Source organism: Sciurus carolinensis, chromosome 18, assembly GCF_902686445.1.
Source record: "Sciurus carolinensis chromosome 18, mSciCar1.2, whole genome shotgun sequence".
Classification (NCBI taxonomy): Eukaryota; Metazoa; Chordata; class Mammalia; order Rodentia; family Sciuridae; genus Sciurus; species Sciurus carolinensis.
Genome location: NC_062230.1, coordinates 12,007,896 through 12,032,374, shown reverse-complemented (window position 1 = coordinate 12,032,374; position 24,479 = coordinate 12,007,896). Strand labels below are relative to the sequence as shown.

Genomic DNA, 24,479 nt, shown 5'->3' with positions numbered 1-24,479 from the left:
GAATGGATTAATCCATTCATGAGATGAGTGGACTAATAACTTATCCTGAGAGTGAGTGTGCTGTGAGAGGCAGGTTCGCTGGGTCTCTTGAGTGTTCCCTGTCTCTCACTTTGTGATGCCCTGCACCACAATGGGACTGCAGGCAAGGCAGCTGTCACCAGATGTGTCCCTGGACCTTGGACCAGAACCCTGAGACAAAGTGAACCTCTCTACTTCGTAACTCACGCAGTCTGTGGTACAGTGTAATTAACAGCAGAAAACGGACTGAGACAGATGTGGTGAAACCAGCGGCTCCCTCCCCAATCCCCAGATCGCCCTCCTTCCTCCACACCCGCATTCCTACAGACCCCACCCTGATTCCTTTGCCTGGTACTTGCCCACCCAGGCAACTTCTGCAAGGGCACATTTGCTTGTTCTTAGAACCGTCTTCTGCCTTCCCCTGCTGTGCTGAGGCATGGACTTGATCTGTTATGTCCCCCACCACCCTGCTGGCCCTAGGGTGGAGACTGTGAGCACACAGGGCATGGCAGTTACAGGCTCCTCTCCACCTGGAACCTTGCATCTTCCCGCATGCCTCGCTGCTCTGTGAGCAACAGAAAAACGGACAGGCGCAGAGCGGCACCTGCCTGTGAGTGGGGATTGGATTGGTGGGGGGTTGGCAGGTGAAGACCAGAATCAGAAAGGAAGGAAGTGTGGAGGGCTTGGGGCGTGCCCCCAGGTAGGAGTGTGAGTGGCACTGGGTGGGCAGCTTAGGTTCTGCAGGTCTCCTGGGCAGGGAGGTGATATGCTGGGAGACAAGCTTGTCTTTTCTTCCTCAGCTTCAATTATGATGTTAAATTAACACTCCAGGGTGAGGCTGGGTATCGGAGGCTGCAGGTCAGATCTGACTTTTTAAGTCTGCTTTCCAGATGGAAAAGGAGGGTGAAAAGCAGGGAGATTTCCTATGCGCCACACATAGAATTCTGTAATAGCATTAACTCAGTAAAATGACATGCCATTCATACATTGTAAATCCCATAGGAATAAAATCTGATTTACAGACACTTGTTAGAAGTGAATTTATACAGAAAAAAATAAATCCTTTCTTTGAGGGATGAATTGCTTAACTTTACCAAAGCAAATGGTAAGGTGTTTTAGGTTAACCCCCTCAGAGCCAGGACGGACGGTACAGATGGCTGTAGGGATGTTCTGGGCCCTGGGGGTGGGGTTGTTTTTAAGAGCACCTCATCAGGGATTTCTAGGACAGCTGATGGGAAACCTCCAGTGACAGGGCCAGGCTTAGAACGAGGTCCAGTCCAGCTGGTGTCTGAGTATGAGAGGGCTGTGTCTGTCCTCTCGGGCTCAGCCACGGTGCTGGACGATGCTGACTGGGACAAGAACAGGCACAGAGTTCGGTTGTTTCCTGGTGATGCAAGAAGTGGCCTCACTAGCAATCATGGGAACCTTTGAAAATTGAGGATGATGAATGTATCAAGTGCGCCAACCTTCAGCGTTTGATGTGCTGTTTTCTCATCAAGTAAACCCCCTCTGCGAGGAGCGTCCTCTGCACCTCTACAGAGGAAGCCCTGGAGGACGCACCCCCACAAATGGGGCCACTCGGCGTGTGCCCTGGGGATCTGGCCTTCCTGGGTCCCGTTGTTCATTCTCTGATAAAGCGGGGAGGTGGCCAGTGGCAGGGCAGATCCCGGGAGGCCCGAGGTCACTGCCCACTCAAGGGTGCCCGGGAGCGAGGGACGGCGCACCTGCGCTGCAGTTCTTGTACTTCTTGCTCTGTCCGTGCAGGACCAGGGAGAACGCCACCAGCAGGACGACGATCAGGCTGCAGAGGGCCATCACCAGCAGGAACCACCACTCCTCATAGAACGGGGCCTCCACTTTAGCTGCAGGGAGACACAAACCACCCTGACGCTGCTGAAACCTCGGGTGGTGCAGAACCAGGCACAGAGGGCGTGGCAGACAAATGACCCGAGTCGCAGGGAAGGCCCAACCACTGTCCAGTGTGGGCTACTGTGGTCCAACCGACCCTCTCCCTGCGGGACTGGCTCAGGCAGCAAGTCCCCTCCCCTGACAGCAGGCTTCAGGACGAAGCTGCCTTTCCTATGGGGTCAGGCTCAGGACTCCTCCCACCCGAGACACTTCTGTCCTTGCCTTGTCCATCAAAACTGCCATTGTGCTTCTCCTCCTAAGGTCACCTACTTAAAAATGTTGGCTTAGCCAGGCACGGTGGCGCACACCTGTAATCCCAGCAGCTCAGGAGGCTGAGGCTGGAGGACTGCAAGTTAGAAGCCAGCCTCAGCAATTCAGCAAGGCCCTAACCAACTTAGTGAGACCCTGCCTTTAAATGAAAAATAAAAGGAAAGGACCAGGGATGTGGCTCGGTAGTGAAGTACCTCTGGGTTCAATCCCCAGTCCAAAAATATATGTTGACTTGAGTGAGGCCCTGCCGCCCCTCCTGGCTGAGGCTTCCTTCCACCCGGCCCACCGCCCCGCCCCCATCTCCATCACCGTCTCCTGCCAGCATGAGGCAACCTTGTCCCAATTGTCTGTAACCTCCTGGCTTGCTCATATCCACTCTCTATGTTGCCACCAGAGATCCCCAAGATGGAAAAGAGTTGTCCCCCAAGATACTCAGTGGCTCCCCATTAGCAATGGGGTGAAGGAGCCCGCAGCCCAGCTCTGGATTCGCCCGCACCTGTGCACACGCCTCAGGAGGTGTGCCTGTCTACATCGGGGCATCCCGTGCTGGACTGAAGTCCCTAAAGGCTGGCACTGTGTTTTATTTATTTAGTGCCTCCGGAAAAACTGAGCTGAACTATCAGCCCCATTTTTGATTTGTTTTTGTGAAATGAATAGAAAAGGTTTTGTGTAAAAGCTGCTTTGGAAAAGAAAACTCCTCTTTCTTTGGTGTCACTGTTTACTAAGACCAGGAAAATGGAGCTGGCTTCTCAGTGGAGCCAGCCAGCCCCAGGGTCCCACTCGCTGCCTTCCAGCAGTCCCTCCAGGGAGCTGGGTCCGAGACATCCAGAGCCTCTTACAGGCAAAGCCCAGGGTCTGCCTCCAGCTGCCAAAATCCACAGAAAACACACCTTCCTCCCATGAAACATCTCACCGGAAGAATGAAGGATGTGCGCACACTGGGAATAAAGGGGAAATTGACTTTGGATCACGTTACACCACAGGGTTTCTTAGGAAATGACAGTGTTTTGAATCGAAAGCTATAAGTAGGTTTTCAGGCTGTGCATTCAATACTCCATGTAAGAAGTCCAACAAGTCCCCAAAGGACCACTCAGAGTGGCCAGGGTGGGCCTGACTCTGGCACTGGCAGGGGAAGGACCCGCGGGGTTCTTACAGCAGGGCAGAATCCCTGTGGGCATGACGGGTCCTGATGTGACAAGGCCAGAGGTTGACAGGGGCTGGCTTTTCTGAAGGAGAAAAGCTGACTGCGGGCCAGGGGGCAGCTATGGCCAGCGTCTGGACACAGTGGAATCTCAGAGAAGCCTCACTCACAGAGCCCATGAGGGAGGCTGGGAGCCACGCCCCATGAAGGCAGTAGCCTGCCTCGGCTGTGGGCGTGGCCTAACAGCGGACCTGGAACTGTGTCACATCAGTTTCTCACAGATGGACCCAATAGACCCTTGCCACTCGGTTTGGGGGTGCTGCCAGGATCTCGGGCCTGCCTCTCCCCGTCATCCGTGGGGAGGATGAACAGGGTTCCAGTGCCTCCTCCTTTCCCTCTTGGCTCCCTGGAAGGGGTCCCCACCTGACACGGCCACGGAGGGGCTGCTGGGCTCCCCGTAGCCAGCCTTGTTCACGGCCACCACCCGGAATTCATAAGTCACTCCTTGCCGGAGCTCGTCCAGGCTGACGGTGTAGGACGTGGCGCTCCGGGGAATGTCCTTCACAAGCACGTCCCACAGGCCTTCATCTGCAAGAGGGACAGTGAGACGGCAGAGGTGAGGCTGGCCCTTCTCGCAGAGGCGAGCCCCAAGCACCCCGACGCCCCGCCTGCCTGCCTGGCCAGCCCGGAGCAGCCGTGAGGGGTCAGGAGGGCCGCGTGGGGAGGGAGGGAGGGAGGGGCCTGCTGAAGTCCCAAGCTAGGAGTGGCATTCTCTCGACCCTTCTTCACCCTGCCACAGGTCCATGGGTTCCAGGACGCCTCGACAGCCCCTCTGGTTCCCACGGATCTCGTCCTTGGGGTTTCCGGCTCTTTCCCGCTTGCTGCTGTGTCACTCTTGCAATGCTCTCCTTGACCCAAACAACTCCACCCAGCCACCCAGTGGTCACCAGTTGGTCCCTGTGTATCTGGGATGTCCACCTGCACCACAGCTGGAAACTAAATCCAGCCAAGAGGTCCCAGTGGGAACCTCGGGCCATGGCCGCTCTCCCAGCGGCTGCTGGTTCTGTGGCAGCCAACCCAGCAGAGCTGCAGCTGAGGAGGTGGCTTGAACTGTCCCCCTTCTGCTACCTCCTCCTTCAGAGCCAAGTGCCAGGAGGGCGGCGGGGGTGAAGATGCCAGGATTGTAGGATCTGCACACACAGGGTGACAACCTGCCAGCCCTGCCCCTCACCCTGGGCGACGGTCCCTGGCTTCTGACTTGAAGGCACCCTCGAAGCACGCAGAGCCCCATTGAGGCCAAGCACCCGTTGGCACCTCAGCAGAAGCACACCTGCCCGAAGCTCACAGAGGTCTCTGTACCATGCTCGGGTGCAAGTATAAATTTTTAGAAAAAATGTTGAATTTCACCACATTTGCACACAGCAGCCCACAGGGATGATGAACTGATAAGCAGAAGGTGGCACACAATGGACTATTACTTGGTCTTGAAAAGGAAGATTATTCTGACACGTTACAGCAGGGCTTGGCCCAGAGGACGTGAGGCTGAGCGTGTAAGCCAGGCACAGAGGATGAAAAACTGCGATTCCACTCTACCGTCCTGCGGCTGTCGGACTGAGACGGAAAGTAGCACAGGGACTGTCAGGGGCTGGGGGAGGGGCGGGGAGTCAGTGTTTAATGGGGACAGAGTTTCAGTGCAGGAAGATGAAGAGTCCTGGGCAGATGGACAGTGGTGCTGGCTGCACAATATGAATGTGTTTAAGGCCACTGAACTGCATACTCAAAAAAGGTCAAAATGGTAAATTCATGTTATGCATATTTTACCTCTGTTAAAAAAAAAGCCAGAAAATCTGCAGAGAGGAAGGAAGAAGTAAAAAGGTCTGGTTCTGAGGCATCCTCCAACAGAGCAAAGAAAGGAGATCAGTGAAATCTGTCATCAGAAAGTCAACCACCCTACAGCATCCCCGCTAAAAGGATGAGGTGTAGAACTAGATGGCTTTGGAGCAAAGCCTAGCCCCGCTCATTGGCTGTGTGACTTTAGGCAGAGGACTTGACCTCTCTGTGCCTCATCTGTAGAATGGTGATAACAAAGTACCTACATCATAGGTTTGCCTTGAGGATTAAACAAGTTATTTATAAAGTACTTAGAACAGTGCTTCACACATAGTAAGCACTACGTGAGTGTTTGTAAAATAGAATATAAATTTACTCCCTAAGGAGGTTGTTTGCTAAAAGGTGGGCTCAGAGCCCAAAATGTTCATTTGAAATAGCAATCCTTCACAAATTATATTTTCTTTTATAGGTACAGGTATGTGTACCTTTACATAGCAGGAGATCTGCGCAGAAGAAACCCATTTGAATATGCATGCGCACGTGCAGACAGCTTTATGGGGCCCCCAGGGCGATCTGAAAGCCAGCGCACCACGCAGCTCGGAGCGGCAGACGTGCTTGGGTGGATTAGCCCAACGGTAAACAGGAGTAGCTCGCCAGCATGGAAGTCTCTATTTGCAGAGGATTTATAGTTTGCCCCAACTAAGTCCTTACAGTCACAGGTTAACGAAGGAGAGATGGGAATGATTTTAAAGGCGCACATCTCTGAAGGGGCCGGGAGGCAGAACGGTGGCCAATTGTTTCTCGATATCCACATTTATGGCCATTTCTCATGGAGACACTCTTGCCAGGAACGACGTCCAACGGCAAGCTGAGCTTAAGGTCTGGATGTTTTCTCCACTTGGAATGGTGCGGCTTACCCACGCTCTGATTGTTGGATGCGGTTTGTATGTAATTTGCATGCAATTTGCACAAGGATAGTCGGGGAGGGCTGTGCACCTACTCTGACCAACCGCTGCTGGGCCTGGGGACCCCCGCTCACCTCCTCCGCCCACTCTGAGGCCAGGCCCTGCTCCACCCTCAGGGAGTCAGAAGAGACTTCTGTGCTCAGTGCCTCAGTCTCCAGAACGAGGCCCTGTCACCCTCTCAGTCTCACCTCTCTGAAGCCACCTGACCCCACCCTGAGCCCTACTCTAAGAAGTGATGGCTGTTCCCTGTCCATGGATCTCCAGAGCCCGGTTCACATTTACCTGCCCATCTACACCATAGGGTTCTTGAACTTTTCAGGAGTTCAATAAGTGTCTGTCGCAATCATCCATCCACCCACTCACCCACCTGTCCTCCGGTCCCATGGCCCCTCTGGGGCCTGCCCAAGCAGGCTTTGGGTAATGACACACCATCTCACTTAGGGCTTGATGTGAGCAAGTCGCTGCTCCAAGGGCCTTAAACATGGATTCAACTGTGGAGCATTTTTCCTCTAAAAAAATAATTTTATGCTGTAAGAGACTAAAGACAAAAATACAGACTTATAAACTGAGTGTTGTTTAAATCCACTGAAATTAAGGCACCAGGAGCGTGAAAGATTTCTGCAGAGTGCTCCGAGGCCCACACGCCTCCGGAGAGGGTTCTCCCGGGACTTCTGCATTAATGCTTTGTGGCTGCCAGGGGAAAAAAGATCCCCTCCTCCATCATCACCTGGAGGCCACGTTTTATTTTAAGTGCTCCATCATAGCTCCAGGAAGCGTGTGCATTTTTTATAAAAACATTTTGAAATATTGATACAGAATCTCAACACTGAACGATTTATCTAGTGATTCATTTATGCTCAAAAATGTGTGTGTGGGGTGTCATACCAGGATAATTTCTTTCTGAATTAATAGAAGAAAATGTTCACACTTTTATTCTGCTTAATTCTGCCTTTCCAAAATCAGCATGTTCAGCATTTTATATTCCAGTTATAATTCACTGAGCTATTTGTCCATATCAATATTTACACCATGATCACGAGTGGAAAGGAAAAATTTGGCAGTTGTTAAAGCATCCACTCTTTCTCAACTGTGGATTGTTTTTCTCGTTTGTATTATGTTGCTAAATATCTCAATAAATCAATGATGGAGAAAAGTATCTCTACAAATTAGCAGGAAAAATAACATTATGGAACTATTAGCAATAATGAGATTTGTGCAGCTGATTTCCATGTAGCAGAAGGACTCTGCGCCTGGACTTCCATCTCAATCAACACTGGAGAGGACAGCAGGTTGGGAAGAATCCCAGACACACAGAGCAGATGACTCTGCCACCCAGGCTGGGCTCACCCTGAGATGTGTAGGACATCCCAGCCTGGCTCTCCTCCCCCACTGAGCCAGATGCTATGGCACCATCATGGGACACCTATGACCTGGCTGGAAGAGAGGGGTCATGACCCTCACAGAGCAGATGGCAGAGGACTGATGCCTGGGTGGTTGGCTTCCAGAGAACTGATCCCTGGATAATTGATCCTCAGATGATTGATCCCTGGAGGACTGATCCTCTGGATGGCTGATCCCTTAGGCGACTGATTTTTGGATCGATCCCCTGAGCAACTGATCCCAGCACCAAGCTTCCTGCCAGAGTGTTAAACCTCCTGGGGTGGCATCTACCTCCAGGCTAGACCACACCTCCTGGTGTCTGGGGAAGCCCGGGAGGTCCACCCATCTGCTGGACTACCCTTCCCTTCCTGCCACTTTCCTGGGAAAGAATGCTTCTGCAGTCTTGTTACTGGGACACTCTTGGCAAATCCCCCTTCCTCCAGGTCTTAAGAAGGCAGGGGAACCTCTGAGCAAGAAACTCCGCAAGGGTCCCTAGGGTAAGCGCTGACGTCATCTCAACCTAAACCTGGTCGGCTCAGGGACAGAGAAGATGAGCCAACCAGCATCGGCACGCGCGGCTTTGGCTCTCAAAGGATGGTTTTCTATAAAGAACACGTGCTACTGGTCTTGGCTTCTGTTCTTGTGCTATTTGTCTACTAAAAGAAGGGAAGCGGCTAATACGGAAGATTCCTGAAACCAGAAATCTTTTCAGGTACAAATAGGATTGGCCCCTGAGACCACGCTTACTCCTAGCAGACAGAACGAGTCAGCTTTATTTTCCAGTGCTGACATCTTACCAATGGCAAGAGGCACATCTGTTCCCAGACAAAGTCCTGATGAGCCTGGACACATGGTCTCCTCTTTTCAGAACTGAGTCAGAGCCCAGCGCAGCCCATCCGAGCAGACGTGGCTGAATGTATCCCTCCAATGCCGGGACTGTGCTATGCGCCACAGGTACTAGGGCAGACGCCATGTCAATACAAAAGTTTGATTTCATGGACAATTAAACAGGGTCTCCACGCTGAATGAAACTGTCATTCACCGCCCGAGATTTCTAGTTCCATTAACTCACACAACCAACAACCTGACTGTCAGCACGCAGGTCTGAGCAAATGGAGGCCTGTCGGTTATTTATTTCTTAAACACTGCCATTTCTCCTTGTATAAATGGTTGAGCCAGGTCAGAAATTGAACTGGAACAGGTGGGGTTTAGATATAAAGCTAACAATATCTGATAATCAAAACACCTTTTACTTCACTCAAAGCAGGGGACAGCACATGATGCGTGCCTGTGCGCAAGGCCTGGCCTGTGATGGAGAAGGATCTGGAAAGCAGTGGAACTCAGAGGTTGACGTGCTGTCCATGGACGTGGCCACAAGAGGCAAACAGGGTGGGGGCCCCACGCAGAGCCTGTCTGTGGTCCTCTGCTGGCTGAGAACCTCTGTGGGTGTCAAACCTTTGGGAAAATACTGATTTTCCTCCTGGGTCAACTGAAAAGGTCCATTACCAAAGACCAAAAGCGAACAAGCTGAATTGGGAGGGACCTGGGAGGCACCCAGGCTGAAAGTAGACAGCCCCCAACTCTGGTCTCTGGGCCAGAGGCATCATCTGGGCAAAAGGCAAAAACAAAGTCTGCCTGACTAGGAGCGTCCTAAATATGTATTTCATGGCTGCTCTGGAGAGGAAAATATATTTATAGTTCCTTTAGTACCATTCCAGTCTATTGTGTAAATATGTAAATTAGGCTTCGTGATCTACACAGTAAAATGCCTCGGAATAATTTGCGTAAATAAATCATCCGCATCTGCCCGCTGCATGGCGGCTGCTGCCTTCGGGGGAACCTCGGGCACCGGCGAGAAGTGAACAAGCCGACCAGCCAGCCTGGTGGAGCCTGATGCTGTGTCCTTGGGCCACACTCAGGGACCACTCTCGGGAAGACGAGGGGCTTGGTGTCCCAGTCTGAGCTCGTTTCAATAGTTGCTGTTCAATTTGTGTCTCCAGGACATGGAGTGCTCTTGAGAATTCACAGGGTGGGTGAGAGCGGATGTGGATGGCAGAGCAGAGGCTGACGGCCATCTGCCCAGGCTGTCTGGGCCACGGGCCACCCTCTGAGCAGCAGCCACAAAGCTGGTGAACTTCTTGCGTCCATGGGGCAAGCAAAAATGTAGCTGGGAGGAGACATCAGGCTGAGCAGGACACCTGGGCCCCAGGGGCTCCTACCACAAAGCACTCAGTCCTCCCAGACGCCCTCCCAGCGGGAAGGGCTGGCCCATGGCTCCTCCTAATAAAACCAGGGCCCGTCGTACCTTCGGCAGACCACCTCCCCGGCTGGAGAGCGTCTTGCCGGAGAGCTTTGGTGGAGAAAATGAGAAGATACAGCATTTAATGTTTTGTGTAATGAGGCCTAAAATCGATGACAGCTGAGACCCAGGGCCCGGGGCACCAGCAAGGCATTTAAACACTGACAATCCATAAAGCCTGTGCTCCGCCACGAGCTGCTGCTGGCCTAAGTCGCAGAAGGGAGGGGGCGTCTTTCCCAACTTTCAAGGAGAAACCTCAGCCCAGAGGCCGGCTCAGGTTCCGTTAATGATCCGAAAGGGGAAATCACAGGCAACCTGCTTTCGAATGCTGTAACAACACAGAAGTGAAAGCAAGTTCTTTGGTGCTCATTGAGAAAGACGGCATCTTGCAGGGCAGTTTCTTGTCAAGTCTTAGTCCCCGTGGGCCCGTTCACATTCTGGCACGAGCTCCGCCGAGCACAGACCTCCGCTGACATCAGAGGCTTCTCCACGAGGCGTGGGGCCCAGTGTGAAGTCTGAGCAACACGCCAATTAGTTCTCACTCACTCAGCCTTCCCCACGCCACAAGCCGCGCATCTAACCCACGGGCATCCTGCCTCCCTGAGGAGGGGAACAATGAGCATCTGCGACCTGAGGAGAAATTAAAGGCTCCCCAGGCAAGGGTGAGAAGCAGGACCTGACCGTATTTTGAGAAGTTCTGGGCTGGGGCTGCGAGGGTGGAGATACCGAGGCCAGGCCCTGTGTCTGTCTGGTGAGTTACATCCCCACCTCTGATCTCTGACACAAGGAAGCTCTTTACAAAGAGACGCTGGTGCTCTTGACTGAACGGGGTGAGGCCCTCCATGTCTCTTATTATCGCCATCATCATTTTAGAGTGAACTTTCCATTCTGAGGTCACTGTAGAGTCCCATGTAGTTATACGATACAACACATGGGACTTATTAGGGGTCCCACATGTCCAGCTTTGCCCAGTTTCCCAAGGGGTACCATCTGGCAAAATAGCCAGGATGTCCTCAGTGACACAGTTGAGGACAGAACGTCTCTGGAGCCCTCATAGGGCCACGTGGCTGCCGGGAGGAAGTCTGCTACAGCCAAGAGACGGCACTCAGTGGGGAGGAAATCATTAGCAAGACCCTGGTTCTCTAGTGCAGGCTGCTTAACCTGTTCTGGGTTATGTGGACTCCTTTGACTCTTAAGGATATCTTTGCAGAATAGCTTTAGATATGTAAAATTAAAGAGGAAACCAGTGACATTGGTAATGTGCCAATTACCTAGAAGCATTGGAAGCTCCTGCTACCTCTGTCTCCTGGTTAGGGCTGGGTGTGGACTGTGGCTATTTTCTTTGCATTGCTTGTTTAGCTATGTGGCTCTTTGGAAGATGTACAGAGAGAGCTGGATTTAGATGACCTGAGACCACCATCATCCCAGTGCAACTTAAAAGTTTATGCCTTTCACAGCATATTGATTAACAAGGTTTAGCAGAGCCTACCAACAACAATAATTTCAAAGTCCTGGGGAGTATAAATGATCCTGTGAACACGGGGGTGTCCTGTGACAGTGTCAGGGATCTTGCTGTGACTCAGGAGGTTGCTCACCTGCCACTATGTGTTGAATTATGACCCACCCCAAGCACAAATTCATCTTGAACTCATGACCTCAATACCTCAGGATGACCTGATTGGGGAACAGGGTCACCACAGACATAATTGGTTAAGATGAGTTTGTACCAGAGTGGGTCAAGTCTCTAATCCAACATGGACTGGAGTCCTTCTAGAAAGGGGAAATTTGGATATGGACACACATATGAGGAGGCCATGTGAACAGGAAGGGAGAGATGGGGTGAGGCATCTCTGAGCCAAGGAGCACCTAGGATTGCCAGTAACGACTAGAAGCTAGGAGAGGAACCGAGAATAGATTCCTCCTCAAGACCTCAGAAGCAACCAATCCTGCCAACACCTGACTGGACATCTATCCTTTGGAGGGGCAAAGGATATGCTCCTGCTGTTTAAGTTGCCCATTTGTGGTACTGTATTACAACCCTAGCAAACAAATACACCTCCGTTCCTAATTGACAGAAATGCTAAATTTCAGTTAGAGGTTAATTAAAATGTGTTTTTTTTCCTTTCCAAGTTCATGGATCTCCTCAATTCTATCCATGAATCTTGTTCATTAGTTCATTTTCTGTTTCTATAGCAAAGTGCCTCAGGCTGGGTACTCTGTAAAGATGAGAGGCTTCTTTGGCTCACAATGCTGAAAATTCAAGAGCACGGCACCAGCATCTGCTCAGCACTGGTGAGGGACCCGGTACCACAACATGGCAGATGGCAACATGGAAGGAGCACATGTGGGAGGAAAAGATCACGTGGTGATACTGGAAGCCAGAGAGCACAGGAAGGCCGGGCTGGCTTTTGAAAGCTCACTCTTGCGGGAACTCACTCGCTCCAAGAGACCAGCATCAGCTCCTCCTGAGGGTGGCACACTCACCTTCCACGAGGCCCCATATGGGGCACCAAGTTTCCAACAATGAATCTTCCAACACATCAACCTACTGACCTGGTGGTGTATAACTACATGGGACTCTACAGCGACCTCGGAATGGACAGGTCACTCTAAAGTGATGCTGGTGATAATAAGAGACACGGAGGGCCTCACCTGTTCAGTCAAGAGCACCAGCGTCTCTTTGAAAAGAGCTTCCTCGTGTCAGAGCTCAGAGGTGCGGGATGTAACACATCATGCACTCAAACCAAGCACAGCAGACCCCAAGGTGGGCCAGAAGAACTCACAAGTCACCTTTGGAATACATGCTCTCCCTAGACTGGTGAGAGAACTGTGTCCCTAACTCAAGGAAGCTCCTGTCACTGGCTACCTCTCCCTTAGCCTCTGCAGCCTCTTGCAGCCCAGAACTCACTAGGACATTCCTCACAGCTCTTGTCAAGCTCTGAAGGCGCTCTTGCAACAAGCATCACTGGTAAAGGGTTGGTTGACTGTTCCAGGGGCCCATCTGCTGTCAGAGGTATGGAGACCCAGTGGCCAAGGAAGGCCCCTGAGAACCCCGGATCCTGCACCAGTTTGGGACCCTCTGTCTCCAGAACAGGTTGGATGTCTTGCTCAACAGACACCAGGAGGTCGGTAGGTCTACATGTACACATTCTTGAGTCAAAGAATTTTTCATGTTGCCTTTCAGGTAGAAATTTTTTTTTCTGTCTTAGGTACTAGGTTTCTCCTTGGAAGTTTCTAGAATATACTTCTAACTGGTAACCTTTCAAAAGAAAGCTGGTGGGGAGGAAAGAAACTTCTCTGACACAGTGATGGATGTAACTTTGAGGATCTATCCTCTTGGTCTAATAGCCTTTTAAAATATTAGACTAAAATGGCTCCTGATGCTTAGTCCACTGGCAGAGGACTTGACGGCTCCTTCCTGAATGTATTCCTGGAACATTACCTGTTTTCATGCTCAGATGTTCTTGATTAACTGTACAACCATCTGAAGGTCATGGTGAAGCTGCTCAGAGTTCTCCATGTTTGGTGGTAACCTCCAGCTCCCAGCAGTAATATTCAACTCAACCCATCAGAAATTCATTCTGAATAATGTCCATCCTTCTTATTAAAGCAGAATGAGACTCTTATACACTATTGGTGGGAATGTAAATTAGTATAGCCTCTGTGGAGAACAGTATGGAGGTTACTTGAAAAACTTAAAACTACCATATGATCCAGTTATTCCACATTCCTGAAGTCAGTATACAAAAGAGATATCTGTGTTTATTGCAACACCAGTCACAATAGACAAGATATGAAATCAGCCTATCAACATATGAATGCATAAAGAAAATGTGGTGTACATGTGTACCCTGTGGAGTAGTATTGAGTCACAAAGAAGAAAGAAATCCTGTACTTTGCAGCAAAGAGGATGGAACAGGAGGGCATCATGTTACTGAAATAAGCCAGACAGAGGAAGACAGTGCCATGTGATCTCTCTTACGTGGAAACAGAGTCAAGCTGAAAGTGAACAGTGAGTACCAGGAACCGGAAGGGCACAGGAGTGGGCAGAGGTGGAAGGGGGCTGAGTGTGCTCAGCAGCATCACAGTGGATCCTTTTTATGTATAATGAAAATGTGTGGAGAAAAAACAAAGTGAGCATATTAAAACAAGGTAGAATGGAAAGAGGGGTGAAGAAAATTCTTTGGTGGGATAGGGCAGGAAATGGATCTCAGACCCCATTTTTGGATGCCTCAAAGGTGAAGCAGATGATGTGCCAAGTTCACTGTTAATAGGGACATTCAAGTTATCAGAAATGAGCACAGCTCCTTCCACAGGTTGTAGCATTAGACCCCTGAGAGGAGTCCCTGAAAACATCTCGGATCTTCCTGATGAGCTGAAATGCCTGAAGTGCCCTTCAATCCTCATCTACCTGTTTCTGAGAATGACAATTATCCTTCTCCTCAGCATCATGGGGCTAGAGCATCATGAATCGCATGCCCAGGGGGTTAATAGCACAACTGTGGTTATGAGGACCCAAGCAGGGGGCGAGGAGTGAGCCCCTCCAACCTATGAACCCTCAGTCCCACCCTGCTAGGGCCACATGGGAGGGAAAGAGGCCAGGGGGCTCCATTACCCAGACTCCTTCACTCTGCCTTCCGCTTGGCTGCGACCCCACCCCTTGGACCGCCCACCAGGCCTCACAGCCCCTACCTGAGGGCCTGGCCTCTATGACGTAGCCTGTGGTGGGTGTGTGGCCTGCAGGGCCCTCCGTCCACTGCAGAGTCAGTGCAGAAGCAGATTTGGTGACCGAGATGTCTCTAGGGGAGCCTGGGGACCCTGTGGGATGAGAAGAGTGGTTAGACATTGGCACAGGGTGCCTCCTCCTTGGGTGTGGGCAGGTGAGTCTAGGTCTCTAGGGCTCTTGACCTGACTCCACCATGGTCTCCGTGGGAAATGGCGGGCTATCCAAGGATGGAAGGAAGTGATGCAGCAAAGTGCCCAGCACCCAGCGGTGCTCCCCAGTGTTGATTCTGCTGCCATGTTTGGCCAGGGCCTAAGCCAGGGTCAAAGAGTTCTCTAAGTGGGATGTTACATGATCCTTCCTCATGACATGTGACAACTTTTAAATTGTGTTTATTTCAAAAACTGAAGTCATGCCAGGCATGGCGGTGTATGCTGGTGATCCCAGTGACTCAGGAATCTGAGGTTGGATGATTGCAAGTTTGAGGCCAGCCTCAGCAATTTAGTGAGGCCCTAAGCAACTTCGCAAGACTCTGTCTCAAAATAAAAAAATAAAAAGGGCTGGGGATATAGCACAGTGGTCAAGATCCCCTGGGTTTAATTCCCAGGGCCAATAAGTAAATAAATAAATAAAGTATCAAATTTAATTCACTTATTTTCTTTTTTTCCCCCAGAAAACAAAAAAATTCCTGTGCTTAACATCCAAGAACTTGTTCATCTATACAGGAAAGTCCACCTGTCGCATGTTTGGAAGCCTTCCATGTTGCCTCAGCACCCCCAGCTTATCAGACCGGAGTATCTCTGCCGAGATGGTAGGACCCCCCTACAGCCCCTGCTGGACCAGAGCAGCAGGTGGAACTGAAGTTTCAATTCACACTCAGCCATCTGCCTGCAGGGCCCCACTTACCCTCTGCTGGCCCAGCTGTGACATTGGCCTGGAGCTCGGGCCCGTAGGTAATGGTCCGTGCTTGGACACGGAAGAAATAGGTCACTCCTTTTGTGAGGTCCCGCACCTTCAGCCAGCGCTGCCAGTTCCCTTTCACGTCCACTGTCACCACCTTGCTCACCCCTAGAATGTGCAAAGGCAAAGGAAAAAGGGGGCTGAGCTTGGAGAAGCAATGAGCGCCATCAGATCTGTTGTGATAGCAGGGAAAACAGTCCCTGCGGTTTGCTAAGGAAGTATTTCTTATAATTAGGAGGAGTTTAAGTGGTGATCATGGCCAATTTTCAGCACAGATAAGTGTAATTAGAATTTAAGCTTGATAAGTGGCGCTGACGGAGAGAAGGAACAAAGCCGACATCACAGCAGGGGGTGGCCGCTCTCAGGGAGGGTGGAAGGAAGGAAGGACAGGCAGGACCAGCCTGTGGGCAGCATGGGTGGGGAGCTGGCCTGCCTGTCCCAGGACTGCTCCCAGATGGCATTCCAGAGAGGGTCCCCTTCTCATGAGACCCTGAGCTATGCAAAGTCCTGTGTCACTTGTGTAGGTGGCCATGAGTCTCCTGATTTAGTCACCAGAGTTGGGAAGAGTATGGAAGAGATGGAGGAAGACCATCGATAAAGTTAAATGGTGGGCTTCCCCATGAGGGCTCTGGCCTGAGCGGGTTGGCCAACCTCAGCCTGGAGGCCCCACGGCCTGAGAGAACGTCTGTGTGCCTTGAAGCAAGGATGAAGACATGTTTATTTATCACTGTCTGTCTGGAGGTCTGGATTCAGAGAACTAGGACAACAAGGAGAAAAGAGTTCTCACACATGAATATGTAAACAAACGAATAAAGCAAAAGTGTTGGTTGCATTAAGTATAGGAGTCCCCCATTATCCGTGGGATATGTCTGAAGACCCCCAGTGTATCCTGAAACTGGATAGTATCAAACTCCATGTACACTGGGTATTTTCCTCGTGTCCTGCAGCACCAACACTTACTAGGAGAGCTAATCCGTCCTCCATGTTTTATGCCTATGCCTCCTTTGCACCACTGCCTTTGTACTTTGGGGCCATCAGTAAGTAGAATAGGGTTACTCAAACACAAGTTCTGCAATACTGCGAAGTGTATCTGATAACAGAGACCATTATTAGGTGACTAACAGGGGGGTAGCACATATAGTGTGGATATGCTGAACAAAGGGCTGATTCACATCCTACCCAGGGCGAGGTGGATGGTGGGAGATTTTGCCACACTACTCAGAATGGTGCACAGTTTAAAACTTACAAATTGTTTAGTTCTCACATTTTCCATTTAATATTTTCAAGTTACAGTTGGCTTTGGTTAATGGAAACCACAGAAAGCAAAACTGTGGATAAGGAAGATTACTGTATAATTAGAAAATTGAGATTTAACATTTAAGGGGAAGGATAAATAGTGATGATTAAACAAATGTAGCATTTTCCAGGAGGGAAAATGTGACTTTAAAAAAAACAAAAAGAAACCAAGTTGATCAAGTTCCTGACCACAGACCTCTTAGAGCTCTGGGTGGACTGATATCTATCGGGTGGACTAATATCTTGGAAGAGGATTCAAGGAGGCTGCATTTCCACGCCTTACTGGTCAACAGAACTGCTTCCCATGGAGCATTGAGAAGACCTGTGCGTGGGCATGGCAGCCAGCCCAGGTGTGGAAGGATATGTGGGGTTCGGCACCTCTCTGAGGTTTTGCCAGAACGCCTCCCAGCTGGTTCACTGGTTTCACATTATACCTTCCATAAAACACTTACTCAGCTACATTATTTTCTTCCAAATTATTTCAGTGTATCTTTGCTGGTTTTGATTGATCCTCCACACTTGGGATTTTCTGTAGAAAAATGGGGCTACTTGACCCCAAACTTATATAGGCTGCTCCAGAAAGAGAATTCAAGGACAACCACCCACAACCGTCACTGTCACCCGCAAATGAACAGGGTCCTGTCAGCTCTAGAGCTATTCTGGTAGCAACTCCTTTTCTTTTTTTGGTTGTTTAAAAATGCCTTCATTCTCCCTAGAGCGAAAACAAACCCATGTACAGATTTTGTGAATTCTATCCCATGAGGAGGTAGAGCCGGTCTGGCCTTCCCTCCGTCTCAAATGTGTCAGAATTTTATTTATTTAGTCAATTTTTAAACCATGCCCTGCGCTATAAAGCCTTGGGGTGCGATCCCATAAAATACTACTGTTTAAAACATTTTTAAAAACATAAAAATAGCTCTGCCATAAAACCAGATGCCCAAGAACATCATGGCTCACTGCTTAAATGGCACAGTGCTCCAGGTGGCTTTCTGCTCCAGAGGGTGTGTGGGTGAGTGGCATGGTGCTCCCTGCAGGGACCAGGGACTCGTCAGGGATGGCCTTGGGCTGCATCTCCATGTACAGGCTGAGCCAGGACTGCTTTCCTGAGGGGGTGGTAGCCCTGGTCAATGCCTTCCAGGGGTTTGCAAATGACTGTCCCAGCAGGACAGGCCTCAGCCTCCCACCAATGGACACTAACAAGTGAGATCGCTGTTGGACAACTTTCTTCTGTTCTCAAAAAAAAACTATACCATATTTCAAAGGTTTTTGTCTCCAAAACAAACTTCAAGTAGATAGTTCACAAGCACGCGTGCGTGCATAGAAACATGTCTCTCCCATCTTCGACAATCTTCACAAGAGAATCGCCATTGTGCTGAGAGTGGATATAAGTGTAGCCCCAAACAAAGACTCCTGGTGTTTTCATTACATCTGCAACCGTGTCTCTGAGAAATGCTCCGTTCCTATGAGGCATTTTAAGACATTAAAAAATCATACAGAGATCAGGTTACTACTTTCATAGTTCCCTGTAGGAAATCCAGAATCCAAGAGTGAAGGGGTGAGAGTGAGATTTCTCCAAGAGAGCCCATGCAAAGGCACCTTGCCCTGGGATCCTGGCCTCCCAGTGCCCTGACCAGCTCAGGGGGGAGCTGACCATCAGGGGAGAGTTGACCAGGGTGCCAAGTCTGGGGACAGCTTGGGCCGAGTGAGGGGGCAGGGAGCCCGGCAATATGATCTCCTAAGGTCCAGGAAGCTGCTCTGCTTCTCAGCAGTCATTGCCTTCTGCCATCTGCCTCTTGACCGTGACCCCAGCCCAGCATCATCTTACATCCGACAGCAAGTTCACCTCCGGCCGCCGCCATCCCTAGCAGTCAGAATGCCCAGGGTGCCTGAGGGCAGAGGGGGCCGTCAGGACAAGGCTTCTGGCTCCCAGGCTTTGCCAAGAGCCTGTTCTCTCTGAAATCTGCAGTCAGCTAGTAGGTGAGAGAAGGGGAAGAGCTGGGGGTCTGGAGCGGGTCCTCCATCTGCCACTTATTCCTGTGTGCCAGGGGCGAGGCTCTCAGGCTCTGCAGAGTCCTCAGTTTCCTGTCTGCTCTGAAGCTGATACAGCAGACACAAGGGAAAGATCCCACCTCGGCTACTGTCGCTGAAGAGCACACTAACGGGAACTTTGTGATCTGAGTCCTCAACTGCTGTCCCTCTTACATACGACCATGGTTAAAATCATGCCCAAAACTAGTGGCTTAAAAACCCGCCATTTGAGTTAGCTCTGCATCTGCTGGCTGATCTGGGCTGGGCTCAGGTCTGAGTCTGGGTCTGTCTCAGCCGGGGGTAGCAAGTTCCTGTGGTCTCCCCCACACGGCTATCCACTGAGGCAGTGAAGACGATGATTTCAGTTTGAAGGCCAGCTCCGGCATGTCTGCATGGTGGCAGGGTCCCCAGAGCAGCAGGAGGATCGAGGGGTGCCATGAGCAGACTTCCTGGTCTCTGCTTGCCTCATGATCGTCCTTGTCCCAGTGATCCAAGCAAGTCACACAGCCAAGCCTGAGGAAGGGTGGGCAGTGCTGCCACCGGGCCAGGGAAGGGAGGCGTGGCAACCTGGTGGACTGCCCTTGGCCCCTGGCCCTCAGGGCTCTTCGTGAGCAGCTGCCACACGTGCTCTGGACAGGGTGCGCTCACAGCAGGCCAACTTCAGCCCACTTGCCATCTTCTGTTGGCCTGTGTGGCTGCAGGATGTGGTTCGCAGGATGGGCCTGGGACCAGTTCCTCTAAGGTCAGAGCAGGAACTGCCAGCCCAGAAGGCAAGTGACCGAGTCTTAGACGTTCTGCTGGCCCTGGGGGGTGACGGGGTGGGGGGCTTCCCCTGAAGAGCACAGAGCTACCAGGCGGTGCTGGGAGGGGTTGGTGAGCTCTGTCCCGAGTGCAGCCTGCCCACTGACTGCTGGGAAAGTCAGGAGGAAGTCTGCAGCAGCAGCCAGTCCTACCCGCCGCTGGAGTAGGACTGGTGTGGGCTGGCCGGCCGGCATGGAGGAGCTGGCGGGGCCCCCTGGGCTGGGTAAGAGCTGCTGTCTGGAGGTGGGGCTGCCCTGCAGTCAGCTGGGGCTGGACCCTTCCTGCCACCTGCAGGGCTGGGCAGCTAGGCCCTGGGTCAGCACAGCAATCAGCAAGTCGGGACTGTGCCCAACACAATGGCTCAGAGCCTGGGAGTCCTGGTTTGTTCTTTTGAACTGTCTGTGCTGAGATTCTGGCCATTGGAAGCTGTGGAGTGATCAAGGGAGCCACAGAGCCAGAGAGCTGTCCCTCCTCCTGCTCCGGCTTCAGAGCACAACATGCTCATGGCGGAAGCCAGGGATGACAGGTTTAAGATCCGTAAGTCCTTCTCAACAGACAAGAGATAATTCTGGAGAAGGATGGTCTTATGACTTGTGAAAAGAGGTAAGATGGTGGCAACTGAAGTGATGTCGCCCCTTGTCACCCCAGGGAGTGACGAGCCCACACATAGCCGGCCTCGCAGCTGGAATGTGAATGAGTGCATGCACCCTCCTGCACCCCACGTCTGGCGCTCTCCTTCACACTCGCCTTCAGGAGCACAGCGCTCTGGGACCTCCGCATCGTAGGCTGTTTAGAGCTAGGCTCTCCTGTCAGACCGCCCGGGTCAGATCCCATCTTCCTCATCATTCTCGAAATGCAGGTTTGGGGCAAATGAATTAAGGGTTCTAAGCCCAGTTTCTTTGTCTGGGAATTGGGAATCCAGGCAGTGGTTCAAGGTGGAGTGTCATGGAGATTCATGATGGTGAATGGCAAGTGTGTAGCGCAGTGCCCAGTCCATAGTAAGTGCTCAGTAAACCTACCCGTCCTGCAGGGCCTTGACCACGGGGGCACATGGCAAGACACAGATGTGCCACACATGAGAGCAATCAATCCCCCAGCAGCATGTCTCGGAATGTCTTTGACTTTCTCAATAAGGCAAAAATTATCATGAAAATTAATGAGAAACTGCAACCTGGTCACATGAGGGGAAACAGCAGAGTGGGGTCACCTCCCTGGGACGCGGGGGTAGGGAAGGTGTGTAGAAACCAGGAACAATCCTGGCAGTGTGGAAGTGCAGCAAGAATGTCATAGGATGCTCGAGTCCCTGTGTGGAGATTCCGACTGAGGAATGATCCCTGGACCCATCTTGCCTGGAGGGGTACAGACGGAGAGCTGTGGCCTTGGTGTGCCCACCAGGGGCTTTCTAGTGATTCTGCAAGGCTGCCAACACAGGACAGGAAGAATGGCCAACGCAGGCTGTTTTGATGAGGAAGGACTCCTGGGTTAATTAGAACCATGAGGTTTTGACAATCATTTCTCATTTAAATGGCTCCAGATGATATCCTCGGAAAAGTATTTGTAACTTGGGCTGCTTGTGCACGCGAACCAAGGTACACACCATGCATATGTAAGCGTGTGTGCCTGTGTGCAGAGGTGTCAGGAAAAGAGAGAGAATGCTGCCAAGCAGCATGGAAGGTCCCTGGGAACTCTGTGCTTCTCCCTGCAGAGTGCACAGGAATGATGAGCAGATCCCCTCCTGGGCATCTGCACTGGGTCCTTGAAGATGGCCACGCCAAGGCCACCAGGTTCCCAGATGGGTGCTGGGTCCTGGAAAGAACACAGCCAAGCAGGGGCCAGGCCAAGTCCACGTCCCTCCAGGGTTCTCCGCACTTTGAGAACCACGTGCACAGATCACCTCCACCATGCTCACCATCAACGGTCAGACACATCGATGATCTCAGATCCGTTTTGTTTTTCTTTCTCATATTTTCACATCCCTGATTTGGGATGCAGCTCAGAATTGATGACACACAAGTATCGGGCCATAGTTTATTGGGAGTATTTCTTCTTTCTTAGCATGTCATAAAATAACTATGAATCTTACAGTCAATGGCATCTTAGATTCAATGAAATAAAATCTAGTGCTTCAATGTCCTCCTTCAAATCAAGTCCCTGTTTTATCTGAATGTGCTTATTTTAAAAGGAAACTTTTATCACTGCTTTAAATGGAGAGCCAATATTATTTGATATGCTGTTATATTTTTCCTCCTAGACATTAAATAATCTATAATTTTTACAGGCTGGCTGTGTCTATTACCAGGGGAACCTGCCCTGGGCCACTGGGCAGAGACAGCTGGGCTTGACTCTGGGGTGAGGAAGAAATGTCACGGAGCCCTCAGTGGACACGTACCCATCCATCATCTAGTGGATGAGGGAGATGATCAGAGAAGATACCAGCAGCAGGTCACATTTAACAGGGCAGGAACAGGAGAGACTGCCATGGGAGGGAGGCCCTGCCACTCACTCCCCAGCTCCTGTCCTTGCTTCCAGTTCGAGGACATAGTCCTCAGGCTCCTTCAAAACACATCCCTAACCCACCACTGCTCACCTTGCCCACCATCACCTGTCTCCTCCAGGCTCACACAGGCTCTACCGCAGCCCTGCCTGCTCTCCACTGCTGAGCTTCCATGGGGTCCCTGTGCCCTCTCCCAAAAGCCCTCTGCCCTTCATCCTCTGTTTCCATCTATTCATTTTCCAGCTTTGTCATTTCTTCTCTCAAGCTCCTGTGTTGAAATACTCCCTCCTTGCTCTCTAGAGGGTCTGTTTCTGATTGATCTAGGAAGTTCTGGGATGATCAATAATCCTCTTTTCATCCTGTGGTATTTAGACTGTGGTATTTAGCCAGGGGGAAAGGGGCCTTTGTAAAGCAGGTCTTCTTGCTCGGTTTCCCTTTGTTAGTCAGCTCTCCATCACTGTGACAAAATACCTGAGATAAAACTTAAAGGAGGAAAGATTTATTCTGGCTTATGGTTTTGGAAATTTCAGTCTGTAGGTGCTTGGCTCCATCACTGTGGATTTGTAGTGAGAAAGCCCATCATGGTGGGGAGGGTGTGGAGGAGCAAAGCTGCTCACCTCTTGGCAGCCAGGAAGCAAAAAAATGCAGGTGGGGGAAGGAGCAAGGGAGAAGAGATAGTCCCCAGGGGCAGTCCCCAAGAACTTACTCCCTTCAACTAGGACCACTTCCTAAGTTCCCACCACCTCCCAATAGTCCCTTCAGCTGTGAATCACCAATGGATTAACCCACTGATGAGATCAGAACCCTCCTGCCTCAATCTCTTCTCAGAAGCTCACCTTTGAACACTGCCGCACTGGGGACTAAGCCCCCAACACATGAACATTTGCGGGGAAACATTCCAGATCCAAACTATAGAAGCTTCCCTAGAAAAATTCAGATCACCTCAGTTGGCTCTGGCCTGCCCCATGTTCCCTCGTTCAGACCAGGTCATGTGGGACACTGGGCCCTGTCTTCCTCAGGGTCTGTACTGTCACTGAGTCCTCTATAGGAAGGTTTCCTAGACGTTTGTGCCCAGGGTCCTCCCTCACATGCCACATCCTTATGTGTTCCTAGCCTCTTTTCTTCACAGCATCAATTACCATCAAATTCCTGCTTGTTGGTTTAATTATTTGCATGCTGCCTCTCTACTGCTGGAATACAAACTTGCTGGACTCAGAAGAGCAAGGATCTTGATGCAGTCAGTCAAGACCCTTGCTCTCCTGGTCCCGGGACTCCAGCATCTAGAACGGTGTTGGGTACACTGCAGGCACTGATAAACTGTTGAGACATGAATGAGTGGCCGGGAGCACCAGAACACTATCCGGGGACACTGGGCTCTCCACGTCTCTTCTCATGGGGATGCCCATGATGTCAAGGGCCAACAGTGCCAAAGTGGTTCCAAGTGGAGCTTGGGGTGGTCTCTGTGGGCCACCCCAGGGACTCAACTCTCAGGAGGAAGAACAGAGAGCTCTCATGGGTTTTGGAGACTAGTCAAGGTTCCATAGGGAAATCATCACATTGGATTCTGAACTTGGGGCCTGTCTCAGATCAGCCTTTCCTTCCCTTTCTGAGCTTCTGGAAGACTCTGGCTGAAAGTAAGGTCAGGTGGCAGACCTGGTGCCCTCCCCGGCTCCCTCTGGTCTTACCTTGGACAGGTGCCAAGGGTTCATACACCACGCGATAGCCCTGAAGGACACCATTGGCTGCCACTGGCTCCCCCCAGGACACGTTGAGTGTGCTGGAGGTTATTTCCGAGAATGCCAAGAAGCTGGGGGCTCCAGGAGCTGGAAGAACAGAGCACAGAGTGACTTCCACTAGAGCACCTTTATGGATCACACGTTCACGTCTGAGCCTCCACACAGAAGAGAAAATGTTATTAGGTGTTATTTTCAACTCAGTAAAAGTCTAAATGCCACGGGATGAAAAGGAGACTCATTGATCACCTACGAACTTCCTAGGATCAATCAGAAACACAGACCCTCCCGAGAAGAGCAGAGAAAATGACAGAGCTGGAACACAAAGGAGCTTGAGAGATGAACTAACAAAGGCCTAAAAATGAATAATAGATGGAGACAGAAAATGAAATGCAGATGGCTCCACTTGTCCTGCTCTTTTGGGGAGACAGAGCTCCCCAGAGGCCGTGGTGGACATGTCCTCTCTTCTCCCTGGGGTTCTTGGAGGACACCCCCATGCCTCCATCTGAAATCCCCTGACACCGTGGTCTCAGTGGGCCCTACTGGGCTGATGGGGGAGATGACCAAGTCAAGGGAGTTGCTGGCAGATTCGGAAGGCCAGGAGTGCGGCCAGGGTGGAGTCTGCTCAACAGC

General features: G+C 51.1%; 1 protein-coding gene across 1 annotated transcript in view; it reads right to left on the bottom strand.

The window, feature by feature from the left end:
- Sdk1 (sidekick cell adhesion molecule 1) overlaps window positions 1-24,479 on the bottom strand; it is an 881,670-nt gene that overhangs the window by 18,542 nt on the left and 838,649 nt on the right. The window contains exons 38-42 of the mRNA XM_047533731.1: window positions 23,799-23,936; window positions 15,441-15,602; window positions 14,504-14,629; window positions 3,761-3,925; window positions 1,743-1,880 (exon numbers count right to left, since the gene is read on the bottom strand). Of these exons, the coding sequence (XP_047389687.1) occupies window positions 1,743-1,880; window positions 3,761-3,925; window positions 14,504-14,629; window positions 15,441-15,602; window positions 23,799-23,936 (729 nt within the window). The remainder of the gene's footprint in view (window positions 1-1,742; window positions 1,881-3,760; window positions 3,926-14,503; window positions 14,630-15,440; window positions 15,603-23,798; window positions 23,937-24,479) is intronic.